The sequence below is a fragment of the Nicotiana attenuata genome, chromosome 8, assembly GCF_001879085.1.
Source record: "Nicotiana attenuata strain UT chromosome 8, NIATTr2, whole genome shotgun sequence".
NCBI lineage: Eukaryota > Viridiplantae > Streptophyta > Magnoliopsida > Solanales > Solanaceae > Nicotiana > Nicotiana attenuata.
Genome location: NC_031996.1, coordinates 39,460,048 through 39,474,827, shown reverse-complemented (window position 1 = coordinate 39,474,827; position 14,780 = coordinate 39,460,048). Strand labels below are relative to the sequence as shown.

Sequence of the window (14,780 nt, the reverse complement as noted above, 5' to 3'; positions counted from 1 at the left end):
TTGGAGTAGCTACCTTTAAAAAGTTGACTTACCCTAAGAATAGGTCGAAAGTTTGACGGTATATATCTCCCTCCGTTTCATAATATGTGTTATGGTTACTAAAAATAGTTGTCTCAAATTATTTGTCATTTTAGAAGTTCAAGACAACATTAATTATATTTTTCCCTTTTTACCCTTAATAATCAATTGCATTCACATTTAATAAAAATAAGGATAATGTTATTGATAGAGATGACACGTAAATTGAGAAAATATTTAATAAGAATAAAGTAGTCAAAAACTATTCTTTCTTAAAGGGCGTGCACAAAAAAATCACGACATATATTATGAGACGGAGGGAGTATTATTTTAGTTGAAATTTGACTGTCGACATTTTCTCAACTAAGATCGAGGATGAAGACAATTTTCTAGATTTGGTGTCAAGATTTGTCACGATGTATTATTGTTACAAGCAACACAAGAACATATAAATGCAATTATGATAAGTTTAGTCAACTAATTTGAGTCCTTTAATATACCCCTGAAACTGCGCCTAACTTTACTGTTTTACGTTCTTTGCGTTACTTAACTGAAGATTGACTTCATCAGCTGCCATCAGTACGTACTACAGTAAAGCTAGAATTTTAATCTGTCCAGCATCACAGGAAGATGGTCAGCTTCAACGGGAGAAAGAACAGCAAAAGGTGGGGTGAGCAATGGCGCCGCACCCACACTTTATTCTGCAAACTAATTATTGAAGTGTGTGATCATCCCATCTAAAAAGTTTAAATTATTAGAGAGTCCACGCTTTTATTTACTTAATTATGTCTTCAACATAATCCCTCACGTGCGGACTTGATTCTTTCTTATGAGCCAAACACGTGAAAATTCTTTTTGATATTAGTTGGCGGTGAGACTTGAACTCAGGACCTCTGCTTGCTCTGATACCATATTGAAGTGTGTGACCATCTCATCTAAAAGTTTAAGCTGTTAGTGATGTCGATTTATTGTCACAATTCGGCTAATTCACTAATTTGAGTATGGAGTAGTGGAGTTCTTAGTGATTTATTTCTTATCCCAATTTAACATTTACTTTGCATTATTTTTCAAACGGCATTGACCTAGGGAGATGGGTGTTGTAAGTTAGTCAAGACCACTTGTTCATCCAAGTTGGAAAAATGGTTATAAACCTACTCATTACATCTAGCTGCTTGTCACTTACTAGATTATTGAAACATCAATCTTGTTATAGGATTTTGATCACAAAAAGTTCAAAGATTTGGCAGCCTGCAACATGTTATTTTAGATGTTAACCAGTAAAAGGACATGCACATCCCACAAAAGCTATTGGAAAATCAAAGCTGATACAAAAGGAGAAGACTTTCAACCCAAACTTCTATATATCCATCAGTTAATACATTAAGGCCGCAGCTTTGACACCCATGCGAATCCCATATCGAAACAAGCCTTAAACTTTAGCGACACGTTTTAAAACTGTGCGAGCTTAAACCTTAAAGTGAACAATATCACTAGTGAATTGGACTGTTACCGTATCTTTCCAGCAATGCCATAATCCAAATGGAGAGATTGTGTGTACAACAAGGGAAAAGAAAAGGGCCACTTCTATTTTCTTGGCCAGATGCCTCTCAAGAATAACAATTGACTCATATGAAAGTGGAATTAATGGTTGAGTGAACTTTATGGTATAATTGTGAAAGGCCAGCTTTAGAGGAAAAGTCCAAGAAACTAAGTTTTGTGTGCAGTCAGTTAGTTAAAGTGGCAATCTAAATGATAACTCCAAAGGCAGCGACTTCTTTTCATGTTGGGTGGAAGTGGATGCATGCTTTCAAGAAACTCTTTTTTTGAAAGATGCCCACAGATTGTAATGTGTGTGATGTGTCTTTGATTTTCAACTCCCAAATTGAGTTTCAGATAAATTAGCTTTCTTAGAGCATGCATGCAACCTAAGGAAGCTTTGGAGCAACGATAAAATTGTTTTCGTGTAACATATAGGTCATGGATTCGAGCCGTGGAATCAGCCACTGATTTTTGCATCAGAGTGAGCTGCTTACATCATACCCCCTAAGGGTGCGATCTTTCTCCGTACCTTGCGTAAAGGCGGAATACTTTATGCATCGGGCTATCTTTTCTTTTTTAGAGCCTGCATTCAGTAGTTTTCTTTTCTCACCCATTTTGGGCTGTCTGTTTATTTCTCTTTAAGCAGCATGTCTTAGTTGAATTCCATTTTATAAAGTAATAACTTTATTAGCAAATTCCATCAAGATCAATAAATATATAAAAACTTTTTTTATATATTTTTATATAAATATAGTTTGTCAGTAATGTGTGGGGTATGTATTTTACCAAATTTCTATTTGTCTTGTTGTTACAACAGATATGTTCCCTTTTGGTTGATGGCAGACCATCCTAATTGATTAGGATCAATTTCTTTGTTTTTTCCCCCTGATGATGGATTATGCTAAAAGCAATACATAAAATGACAGATTATATTGTCTTTTTTTGCTTATATGTTTGACGCAAATCTACTTTTTCATGTCAACTCTTGGTGATTCCTTGTTATTTGTTTGTGATCATACACCTAAACTTCATTTTATGCAATTTGTTATATTTTACTTCTTAATTAAATGTGCACTTTCATTCCATATTGACACTCAAACTAAACAATGTCCAGAAATAGGTCTGCCTCATATTGGTTGCGTAGGGTTAGGGTGGCAATTTGAGCTCAAACTCATTTGTCTCGCCTAATTCGCTCAAGATTGGGCTAGTTGTTGATCCGCCCATTTGTTGAACTCAGCCCATTTCAAACCATCAAAAGTTGGGTTGATTTTTAGCCCAAATTAATCCATGAGTAATTTTGCTAAAATATATCAAAAATAATTTTTTTTTTTGTTTGATATGTTATATATGACCATAACAAAAGAAAAGAAGTCTTATTTGATAGTTAAATAATTCATTAAAAAATAATACACATTAATTAAAGTTTGGTAAGAGTTGGACGGGTTGGGCTGCGACCCAAATTTTAGCTCAACTTGACCTAGCCCATCTCAACCCAAGTTACTTTGACCCGCCTATTTATTGACTCAACCCATTTGACCCATCCAAAACTAGCCCAATCCGCCCATTTGACACCTCTACGTAGGGTATCCAAAGAGATTTATAATGGTCTTGAACTGATCCGCCATTATCCTACAAATTTTAGGTTATAACGATATATCCAGTATCATCTCACGACTGGGTTTTGAAAAGATAGTATGTACATGATGATAGGCTATAATTACGTATTTTAGTCGCTTATTACACTCAAATTTACTGCACCTTAATTGAGTTTGAGCTTTAATCGCTAGTGTCTTGTACTAATTGCGTGTTTTATGCCTTGTAGGGGTGATTCCGAGCTATGTAGATGTTATGGAATGAATTCAAGTAATTTGGAGCTTTGAAGTCTGAGTAAAAGCCCAAGGAATTAAGCCTGGATCGTATTCGGGGATTAACGGATGATAGAGCAACAAAACGAAGAATCGAGTAGGCATATTGCGCACTGTCTAGTAAAATACACATAACTTTTCACTCAGAACTCTATTTGGGCTCCACAATATATGGTTAGAAATCTAACTCAAAGGGCTACAACTTTCATGTATTTACATTTTTCCAAATTCCAAACGGAATAGGGTGAAAAACGCGGTCGAAATCGCGACCACGGACCTGACGCGGACTGAGGCAGTACACTAGGAAAGTACCACGCCCGGACCGGGGCCGCGGACGTCCAGACCTAGAAACTTGTCCTTTTTCGCGTAGGAGAAGGTATAATTGTTTGGGCCCGACCCTACTTGGTATATATACATGGAAAAACGGTATTTTTGAGGGGAAGAGACCAATTTTTGACACAGATTCGACCTACGGAGGCAGAGACACAATAGGAGCAAGGCGGGGAATTCTTCTACGAGTTTTTCCTTCCTCTTCCTATTATTCATTATTGGGTATGACTTTTAGTATTATAGTTTTACATACTATTATGAATAATTTATTTGTTATTTAGGGTTTTGATGGAACCTTTTGTAGGATAAATTCTTGTTATGTTTTTATATAATTGAGCCGTAGTATTTTCTCTATTTGTTCAACTATATTATTCTTATGGTTGATTGAAGGGCCCTCAATTAGCTGTGCCTATTTAGTATGTATTTCTCGGGAGAGAGTGCATATTTAGGTAGTTGTTGAACAACATCACTCCCGACGTATGTGAGGAATCAATAACCAAGGGTTTAAAGGAAGGATTAGGGATAACGAAACCTTGGGTGCGATCTAAGTGAGCTGTAATTAAAGCCAGCTAGCGTAACTCGGGAGAGTATGTCTAGTAAATTGTCGTAATTACTCGGGAGAGAATTACAACACGCAGAGCGCTTATGATCGGTAGAGAATACTTAGGCGAAATTATAGAAGGCATAGCGGGAAGGATTCCGACAATTGGGGAAATCATAACTCTAGACCTCCTTAATCTTTTCTCCAACCTGTAGTATCTTTAGTGTTAATTTATTATTTTAATTTGTTAGTTAGTTAGATAAACATAAGAATCTTAATATCTATAAGTTAGGAATTGTTCAAGCTTTCTTGGTGATAGTGAACAACTGTAGCTAAGCCTTAGTTCTCTGTGGGATTCGACTCCGGACTTGTAAACCGGATTATATTTGGAACGACCGCTTTGTCCTTTTTATAAGGCATAGTTGGGCGTGATCAGTACGCAGCCTTACTCCTACATTGTGTAAGCAGAAATGCTGTTTCCGATACACAAATCCTACAAATTTGGATTGAATGCAAAAATTCTTTTACATAATATTAGAATCGAATTTAATAAGGCTTATCCTACATTGGACTCTAAAAAATTTTCTGCATAGTTATTAGTGTCAATGTAAGTATTCTTTGCAGAGAAAGTGATAATTTTATTACTATATGGTGGGAATGAAACTATGGTATTGCTGATGAACGAGCCTAGCTAATCCAATTTTTGTTCTGGTTCAATTTGAAATAGAAAATTTCAAGTCCAAATACTCATCTCAACCGCTATTTCACTCAAATACTCAACTTCCCCTCACATATTTATAAAAGGGTCGTCCACCATTTTTTTCAACTTTCATATGCAAATGTCTAGAAGCACTAATAGAAATTCGGCCAAAACCAACTGTCTTCGATCGGTCAAAAATCTGACCATCGGTCAGTTTTTCAAAATATATTTTTTTCAATTTTTATTTATGAAACCGGGCAGCTTCAGTCTGTTTTTTGGGTGCAAAAACTCGGAAAATAATTTTGGCGTCCCGCAAAATTTATTTTTCAAGAAACCGGCCAATTTTGGTCGAGTTTTCATATAAAATAACTAAAATTAATATTAAAAACCGACTGAAATCAGTCGGATATTTCAGTCGGTCATTTTAAAAAACCAACCGACTTCGATTATTAATTTTATATTTTTAATAAAACCGACCGAAATCGATCGGTATTTTAGTGTAAAAATACAATTAAAGAGTACAAATAAAATAACAGAAAGTTTTAAACCAAAATATGTCAATGGTCTAGTGGTAGAATAGTAGCATGCCACAGCACAAACACCTGTTTGATTCCCAAATAATATTTTTTTTTAATTACATAATTAAAAATACCGATTGACTTTGGTCGATTTTTTGGGCAGATTTTTTCTTTTTTGGGTGCAAATACTCTTTTATTTTTTTAAATTTGAGTTAAATATATTGTCTAAATACCTGCGTAATATGTTCATTTCTTTGAAAAATCTAATTACGATAATATAGAGTAAAAATCTAATTAATTTACTCTTGAATTTTTAAAATGACAAATAATTTGAGATAACATTTTTAGAAATTACGATAGATAATTTGAGATGGAGACAGCAAGTAATTGAAAACATATTTTTAGATTGAACTGATTCCAAAATCAGCATAATTAATCCCCCCAAAAATGATTCCAGTTATCTAGTACAAAAAATTTATCAAGTCAAATATTAACCAATAGAACACATTTGAGAAAAAGAAAATAAGAAAAAGCCAGCTTCTCCTTTTGACCTTTCAAACTTCTTCAAAGCCAATTAAACATCCCCTTAGTGTAACAAAATTTTCAGATACAAAGGAAGATGCTTCTTCCTTTTCTTTTCCTCATATTAAACTAACAAGTTTTATGCAGTAATCTCGTTTAAGTCGAACAAAGAATATTTATTTTGGCTACATTCATGAATAAATTGTAGTAGACTTTATTACAATTTACAATTTTTTTAATGTAGGAATTGAATAAAGTTCATAAAATATCAAAATCAAAGTTTAGCTAAAATTTTCCTCTAATTTTTTCCTATTCAAAATAAAAACTTGCTTACAAGAAAGTCAAACAAAAAAAAAAATTATGAGAAAAAAGAGGAAGCATATAGATATACAATTTTCCAAATTACCATATAATAAAGAAATTAAAAATTTCCTTCTTGATCATCTCACCCCAGTTTGCAAGATGATCTCATAGTTTATATTAATATTGCTTTGGCATCAGCAATATTAATAATGCAGTTGCTAAATAAAAATATCACATGCACCTTGCATTAAATAACTTGAATTTCAACCTTAGCAGTTTGTTGAGTGTTCACATTATTATCAACAACTACCATCTCCATTTCTTCTGCATGATATGTTGAGTGGACACCATAAACAATATAAAATAATGTTATTAAACCAGCCCATATTCCAAATCTTTTGTATGCCACCATTTTCAATGTTGTCATAAGAAAAACATTAAGAAAAATGGATATTGTAGCAGGCCATGGCATGAAAGGAACCAACCAACTATCTGGTCGTCGTTCGACAACGACCAGAGGAACCAAATACTGGAAAATGAATGTCATAGAAATTGTAAGGGTAGCGAATAAGAGGAGATTCCACCATTGTAATTTGAGTTTCCATGCTAAAGAGAATGCAAATGAAGTGCATGAAAGGAGAAAGAGGAAGAAAAGAGTGTGAAGTGGTGGATTTTTGCTAAGGATAACATATCGACGGAATATAAGTGCATTGGATACTAAGTAGAATACTAGTAATGTGCCAATGGAAATCATCTCTATCACAATTTCAAGTTCTGTGAATAGTGCAATTGATGCTTGGCATATACCTGCAAAATAAAAAATAAAATTTAAATGTAACAAAAACTATGAGATGTAGATGCCTTGTTGAAGTTCTCGACTTAAATAAAAACAACAACAACAACAAACCAGTGGGATCTCACAAGTGGGGTCTGGGAAGGGTAATGTATATGCAGACCTTACCCCTACTCCGGAGCCAGGATTTTCATTAAGGGGAGTCAAAATATAAAGAAATAAATGCACCAAGAAGTCAAGGGGTGTCATTATATAGTATATATACATATTTAAAATTAATTACCAAGCTATACAGTATAATTTACCGGCGAAGGGGTGTCGGTTGATACCCCTTTGGTGCATGTGGCTCCGCCAATACTCCAGATGAATAGAGAGGTTGTTTTCGATCGACTTAAATAAAAGTTATTCTTAATTTGATGCCTATGGAAAATAGACCATTAAGAAGAAAAGGAGGGAGACTTTCTTTCTTATTAATAAAAAGATCAGACTTAATTAATGACATTGAATTAGCCTGGTTTCTTGTGATATAAGCTTGTTCAGAAAGGTGTTTTATTCTTCCATATATGACACTTTGTGAATACAACTGTGTTTCCAAGTTAATTAATCTTCTCTTTATTATCACTACGGAAAACAATTGAAAAGAAAAAAGGAAAAAAATCAACCACCCCAAAATACAAACAAAAAATTAAAAAGGTCTCCTTTTGATTTTGACAAGAGGATAATAAATTGATTATACATACTGGGGCTCTAAGAAACCAAAGTTAATAACATGGTAGGGACTAGCTATTGAGAGCATATCTAGATTACATATATATCTCATTCTATAACGGCTGTATCATCATGAGAACTATCATTTAGACCACCATGTAGTCACATGATCTGACGTTATAACCGCTCTCAAAATAATAGTTGAAAAATATATATTTTTGGTATATAATATATATTTGTATACATATTATATACACTTTTACGGCTACCGAATATAAATAGTTTCGGCAGGCTAAAAGTGATCATCTTTGCCCAAAACTCTACTAATTTATTTAGGTAATGATAGATGTCTAATGGAAGTAAAGATTTCCCATCATTATATTCTCTCATGCCAAAAGGTATGAGAGATCAATCCAATACATCTTCTTGTAAATGATGGATTAATGTGCTAGAAAATATTAGGCTAGTGCGTTATGGATATTGAATGGAAAAAATTTTCTACTTACCTAAAACAATAGTAGCATTAAGTGGAGTGCCTGTTGTTGGATGTACTTGGGCAAACCAAGAAGGCACAAGCCTAGCCCTCCCAATGACACAAAGGTACCTAGCTTGTCCAAGCATGGCTACTAATAGAGATGCCACAATCCCCAAACATGCACCAGCCCCTACTACATTGCTTGCCCACTTCCATCCCATTTGCTGAAAAACTGCTGAAAATGATGCTCCTTCTGGGATCTACCAAACATTAGAAGAAGAAGAGTTTAATTTTTATACGCTGACAGTATTAATAAAGATGACACACAAGTCATGACTATAAAGTAGTTGTCTATAATAAGTAAAACTAGTTACCTGAAAATAATGCATGCAATCTGTTATATGTAAAATTTCATAGTGTACATATTCTTTGTATCGTACAACGCAACAATAAACTCACTATAATCCTACAAGTGGGGTCAGGGGAGGTTAATGTATACGCAAACTTTACCTCTATCTATCTTAAAAAAGTAGAGCTAGAGGTTGTTTCCAGTAGACTCTCGTCTCAAGAAAATGTTCTTTATACGGTATATAAGTTAAATCCTTGGAAAGCGAGTAAGCCTTATATAGAGTAGGAAGAAAAATGAACATGAAGGACTAAGTTGAATGATATACCATGTTATAAGGTACCAAAAGGCACAAAGATAATGCCATGAGACAATAGAGGGCAGAGACAATGAGGACTGAGCCAACAATTCCCACTGGTAGAGTTTTTGAAGGGTTTCTTATTTCTTCAGCCATTGTTGAGACTGTATCATATCCAATATAGCTAAAATAAACTATGGCTGCTCCATCAAGAATTCCTCTAACACCATATGGAGCTATTCCTCCTGGCTTTACTAAGTTTTCAACTCTTCCATTGCAAAAGCCAGCAATTATTATAAATCCAAAGAAAACCACATGGAACATTGTCATTACCAGGTTCAACATTGAGCTTTCCTTAGTGCTGCAAAATCACAAAAAGATATACACCCCACATCACTATCAAATACCACTAAAAGAAATGTTGACTATAAAACTAAAAGAAAATAATATTCCATGTTTGACCAATAATTTTTCCAAGCACATTAGGGAAAGAAAGAAGACTTGACTTTGTATCTCTCCTATTAATTCATTTAGTGGAAAGTTTATTATTAGAAAAACAAGGTGTGCTGAAGGTAGGTAGCAAATATCGGCAGAAAACAGAGTCAGAAATTTTACTAAGGGATATCAAAATATAAAGACGTAAATCTACTTATAAGTCAAGCTAAGGAGAGTCAATATATAATATATATATACATAAAAGTTAATTCTCTACCTATCTATACAGTGTGATTTTTTCGCAAAGGAATGTCAATTGACACCCCTTAAATGCATCTGGCTCCGCCAAGGATATCGGTGAAAACAATTTTGAGGTGTACGGAAACTGACTCAAACCCCGTCATTATAAAAATAGTTAAGAAAGCCAAGCATGAAAGCTAGATAGTTAACAAACCTATGACACAAGCAAATAGTGAGGACAATAATCAATGCAACAGCTGAGAAATCCAACATGTTGTAACCATCCATTAAACCATGTGCATGAACTCTCCAAGAGTTTGGGTCATTCCTACCAAACGCACAAGACAAATACTCCGTAAAACTTCTTGACACAGCAGCATTTGACAACACATATTCCATTAATATATTTGCTCCTGCAAAATATCCCACAAATTCTCCTGCATCCACTTTCACCAAGTCAATCAATAACCACATAAAATTTAACTTATATACACTAACACGTAGTAATAAATATTACAGTAGTAAATTATTTTAACCTTTTTATACATACCAAAGGTAACACGAAGATAACTGAAAGCGCCTCCGGCAACAGGGACGTCAACGGAGAACTCAGTATAGCACAAGGAAGAAAGAAGTGCTGATATAGCAGCTATTATATATGAGATGAAAACAGAAGGGCCAGAAGTTTTACGAGCAACTGGACCAGTAGTAACAAAAACTCCAACACCAAGCATTCCTCCAACACCAAGAGCTACTAAATCATACCATGTGAGTTTTCTTTTCATGTCAGCACCAGACCTTAGCCTCACTTTGTTAAGCTCTTGGTCTGGTGTCCATGTAGCTAACATTCTTTTCTTTAGCTTTTGTGGTGTTTTGGAGAAAGAATGAAGGTAAGTGGAGAAAACCATTTTGTGGTTAATGAGTGTGTGGGTTCTTTAGATTTCAATGACAAGGTTTTTATATAAGCAATGATAAGAACATCTTTTTGTAGTTATACCTTTCTATTAATTGTATTATCTAAAACTCATTGGCTCGACTAATTATTATTTGTCACGAGTAGGCCCACTAAAGAAATAAAGTGCTATTTACCAATTACATACTCCATTCTTAAGATTAGGGCATGGAGTTCGAGGATTAGGGTAGAAAGTTAGTAGTAGGTATTCGAGATGATCTGTACCGCGAGTATTAAGGTTAGTTTGGTAGTGTTTTATTGTTCTTAGATTGCTAATTTTACATGTTGTTTTCCTATTACCTTCCGCATCAGTTTCTTAGTATCTTGTTGTGGTTAATGCTTATTGCTACTGCTTCCTTCCAATTTTCTCGCTCTCAGTTTGCTAGCTGTTATTATTCTTTCTTGCCCTCGTTGTTGATATTGCTTTAGACACTACCCTCCAGACACTTCACTTGTGGGACTTCACTAAATATTATATTCTCGGTTGATAAGACTAGAAGTCGCTTCTGGTTAAGAATGAAGGGACCAAATAATTCCTTTTGCAATGCACTTTTGCCAATAAATTAAAGATTGATGGATATAAACACCAAAAAGGGGTTCTCTGATTTGCTTGAAAGTACATGCTTGTCCTCTGGTTCTTTTTTGGGTGACCATTATACCCTGCTGGTTCTCTTTCTCCCTCCCCCAGCTTTTTAGAGGACCAAGACTCAAAAAGACACATGCACTGCTCTTTGGAGAATTAAGCATGCAAATAAAGGTGGAAAAAGGTCCAGGGATTTTTAAAATTAATAATCAGGAAGAGTAGCTTAATTGTAAGAGGAATCACAAAGCAAAAGGTGGATGAGGGACTTTGACCTATTCTTTTGGAATTTGAAAAGATGTGACAAGCATCCATTCTTTCTAAAAGCAACAATTAATATATTGCTAGAGAATAATTGGACTTGGACCCTTCATATGCATTTTAATTTCTTAGTTTTAACTCTTAAATTTCTTATGCTTCCCTCTTGATTTTCATTATTTTACAGAAAAAATTTGAGTCATCAGAGGAATATAGGGATGAATTAACTAGATACTAGCCACATACTGACACACAAGAGCAAACTATTTTTTTTTGTTGATAACTGTAATGTCCTGGCCAGCTTGCGCAAAGAGCAAATTATTCTCCAATATGTATGCTGTATTTAGTTCAAAAGGTAAAATTTGGTACTAGTATTTTTGTAGTATGTGCCTATATTCCTAGACATTTATGTACACTCTAGTATCAATTGCATTAGTGAAAAGATAAGTTATTTTAAACTTACTAGATGATTAAGTGATTGTGCTTCTAGATTACAAACTAAAGAATCAAATCAGCAAGAAAAATTTGTGTTTGAGGCATATCCAATCTATATCCAAATGTTAACAAGTGTCGTAGAATTTTTCATCAGACGACTTATTCAGCCTAGCTAGCTAGATCATGGAAAGTACCCCTTATAAAGTCTACTACCACTACTATATATTGTAGCTCTGTAGAGTGTAGGGCATATACCTCCTGCATAAGGGCTAAAGCCACAAATTCCTGCAGTAAGGTTAGAGGCCATTTAGTACTATGAAGCATGTTGACATTTAGCCCATCATTCAGGCCAAGTGGCCAACCGCAAAAGGGGAGTTTTTTTAATTAAAAAAAAAGGGGGTTATTTTTAGAGAATTTCCTAGAAGCTTGTCACAGGCCACGCACATGGCACGTATGGGTCCGATTTGATCCAATAGACCTTATGGTTTATCCCTTGGGTTATTGTCATCATCAAGCTCAAAAGTGCGCATACTATTTGAATTTATGCTATGCCTTATAAAACTCTCAACTTTCCTTTCTAGTGTGGGATTCACCTAAGCTGTCGTGTGCATCTTGATAGGAACTGAGGGTCCACCAAACTATATAGAGAACCAGGTTATCAATTAGTTCCCACAGGACGCACACACACAACAGTAAGTAAGTGATACAATAGAGTTTTACGTGAAAAATTCCTAGTTGATTAAAAACCACGACCTACCCTTGTAGGACTTCAACTTCACTACTGAGCAAATTTTCAAATTATAGATTATTGTAACCGAGGAATTAACCTCCCAATCCCTCACTAACTTGTGATAACTCTATCACAAGCCCCTTTGTAATACTCTATTATAAAGCTTACTACTCGACTAACTCTAGCCAAGACAGAAACACTAGGTTTATGGTTTTAGAACATATTTTCTATACAATGCTTCTAACATAGCTAAGTAGGAATTATAAACAAACACTTTAATAAGGGTGCAACACAACTAAGGACATATAATGACTCGATGCAAGAAACTGGTCTTTCGTTATGTTGTTCTTTGTTCTTGATGCCCTTGGAAGTCACTTACCAGATCAACACACACTTGAGAGATTGCTTGATGAATTTTGGGATGTGCAAGTGCCATGTTTTTCCTTTGCTTCATATTAATATTACATAAGTGACATCGCTTGAATGATGCAAGCATGTTTGGTACAAGGGCATTTCCCATAAAGTGACTGTTGTACTATTTGCACTATTGCGTGTGTGCAGAGAAATAGTGGTGGCGACTTTAGAGCTGTGAGTGTCGCGCCCCCTTTTCCCTCCTCGCGGAGAACGTCCAGGTTTTGACATTTCATGGTGGAAATAACTCTTTTCCTTTTGGGAATTGGGTTTTTAAAGAGCCGCCACCTAACGAATTATGGTGCATTAGGGAACCTTGAGCAATTAACTCATGGACTAGTTTGCGTTACCAGAGATTTAGGGTAAGGGCTCGAAATAACCTTGAGGGGAAGGTGTTAGGCACCCCTCGCGGTCCACAACGGTGGGTCCCGGCCGAACTTATATTCATGTGAATTAGTCAAATAAACAGATAAACAATTTTACCACGTACTTGCAAGTAAGGCATGTTTTGACATTCAAGTAGTGAAACAAGGAAAAGGGTTTGAACAAGTTGCACATATATAAAGAAAGTAAATTCATTTAAACAACGGGAGTTGGGAAAGGGGGTCCTAGGTTGGTTAGCCTACAGGATCATACCCACACAGTGTCCGGTAATCACTCCTCAATGAGGGGCTACACGTGACATTTGCGCTTAGTCATCATATCCTTACTACCCAATTCCCTCCCCTTGGTCATAGCCTAAAGCGTTCTAATAACCTTGATAGATATCATATGCGTGCATTACCCGTCCCTTCTTTGTGGTCCTGGAGGCATTTAGGACCTCTAATTCTGGGTAGTTCTAGACCATCCTAAGGTGTTTTAAAGGAGAAAAAGTCTAGGAGTCAAACAAAATAAGTAGCACTGTATTTCAAAAAAAAAAGGAGAAACAGCTAAGGGCTCACATTTACCCCCACAAACATAACAAGCAAATGCACGTCTCAAACAACTGTTCCAAGTGTTTAAGAGAAAACCTTAAAACATGATATCTAGGTGAACTTAGAGTACACAGTATTGAATTAGGACCAACGTGTGAAAGAACTGAATCCATTTGCCTACTGATTTAAAACTTTCTAAGTATGAGCAATCGCAGATAGCAGAACATGGTTTTACGGTTGCAGAATTTTAATCGCCCTATAGGTTTGCCTAGGCGTATAACAGTGATGTCCTATGAACATGGTATCTATATTGATTAGGAATGCAGTAAAACAGTAAAATAATTTTTAAACGACAACTTGAGATCCTATAGGTATGCTTTCTATCAGTATTAATTTAAGGCAGTGTTTGAAGACTTATTTAAAGAAGCGGATAGATTAATTAAACCGGTTCAGAATAAACAAACATGGATTGAACTGGCTTTTCTAACTGACTGTTTTAAATCCTATAGGCATGATTTCTAGTTGAACTGATTTTAACCCTATAGGTATGATTTCTATTTTTAAAATTATTTTATATCCTATAGGCATGGTATCTAATTATGTGGAAGTAAGGCAAACAATAACAAACACATTTGAATCAACCCGGATCCTGTAGGCATGGTATCTACCCAGGTTACCCTCAATATATATACTACCCTCCCTTTTTCACTAAGCACCCCACTGTTTGTTTACAAAATTATTACAGACCAACGAATTGAATGAAAAAATACATAAATAAATAGAACTTAATCTATAGGGAGCCTTCAGCAGGACTGAATGATTTCCAAGCCTCCGGTAGTCTCAAATGCCAAAGTATCATAGCCAATTTC

At 35.2% G+C, this 14,780-nt stretch overlaps 1 protein-coding gene across 2 annotated transcripts; it reads right to left on the bottom strand.

Annotated features, from left to right (window-relative positions):
- On the bottom strand, positions 6,418-10,550 carry LOC109231300 (cationic amino acid transporter 6, chloroplastic-like). 2 transcript variants are annotated; one of them, XM_019396923.1, is made up of 5 exons: positions 10,182-10,550; positions 9,846-10,068; positions 8,987-9,317; positions 8,344-8,572; positions 6,418-7,143 (listed from the first exon to the last, which is right to left on the bottom strand). In XM_019396923.1, the coding sequence occupies exons 1-5, from the start codon at positions 10,537-10,539 to the stop codon at positions 6,584-6,586; spliced, it is 1,701 nt and encodes a 566-aa protein (XP_019252468.1). In that variant the 5' UTR covers positions 10,540-10,550; the 3' UTR covers positions 6,418-6,583. The 2 variants fall into 2 exon arrangements, with proteins under 2 accessions (XP_019252468.1, XP_019252469.1); XM_019396924.1 differs by having other exon boundaries at positions 9,290-9,317.

Excerpts from the sequence above, each read along its gene's own strand:
- LOC109231300 (XM_019396923.1), bottom strand. The coding sequence starts at position 10,539 with ATGGTTTTCTCCACTTACCTTCATTCTTTCTCCAAAACACCACAAAAG. Across the intron at positions 10,069-10,181 it reads TTATCTTCGTGTTACCTTTG|GAGAATTTGTGGGATATTTT; the intron begins GTATGTATAAAA and ends AAGTGGATGCAG. Across the intron at positions 7,144-8,343 it reads TAATGCTACTATTGTTTTAG|GTATATGCCAAGCATCAATT; the intron begins GTAAGTAGAAAA and ends TTTATTTTGCAG.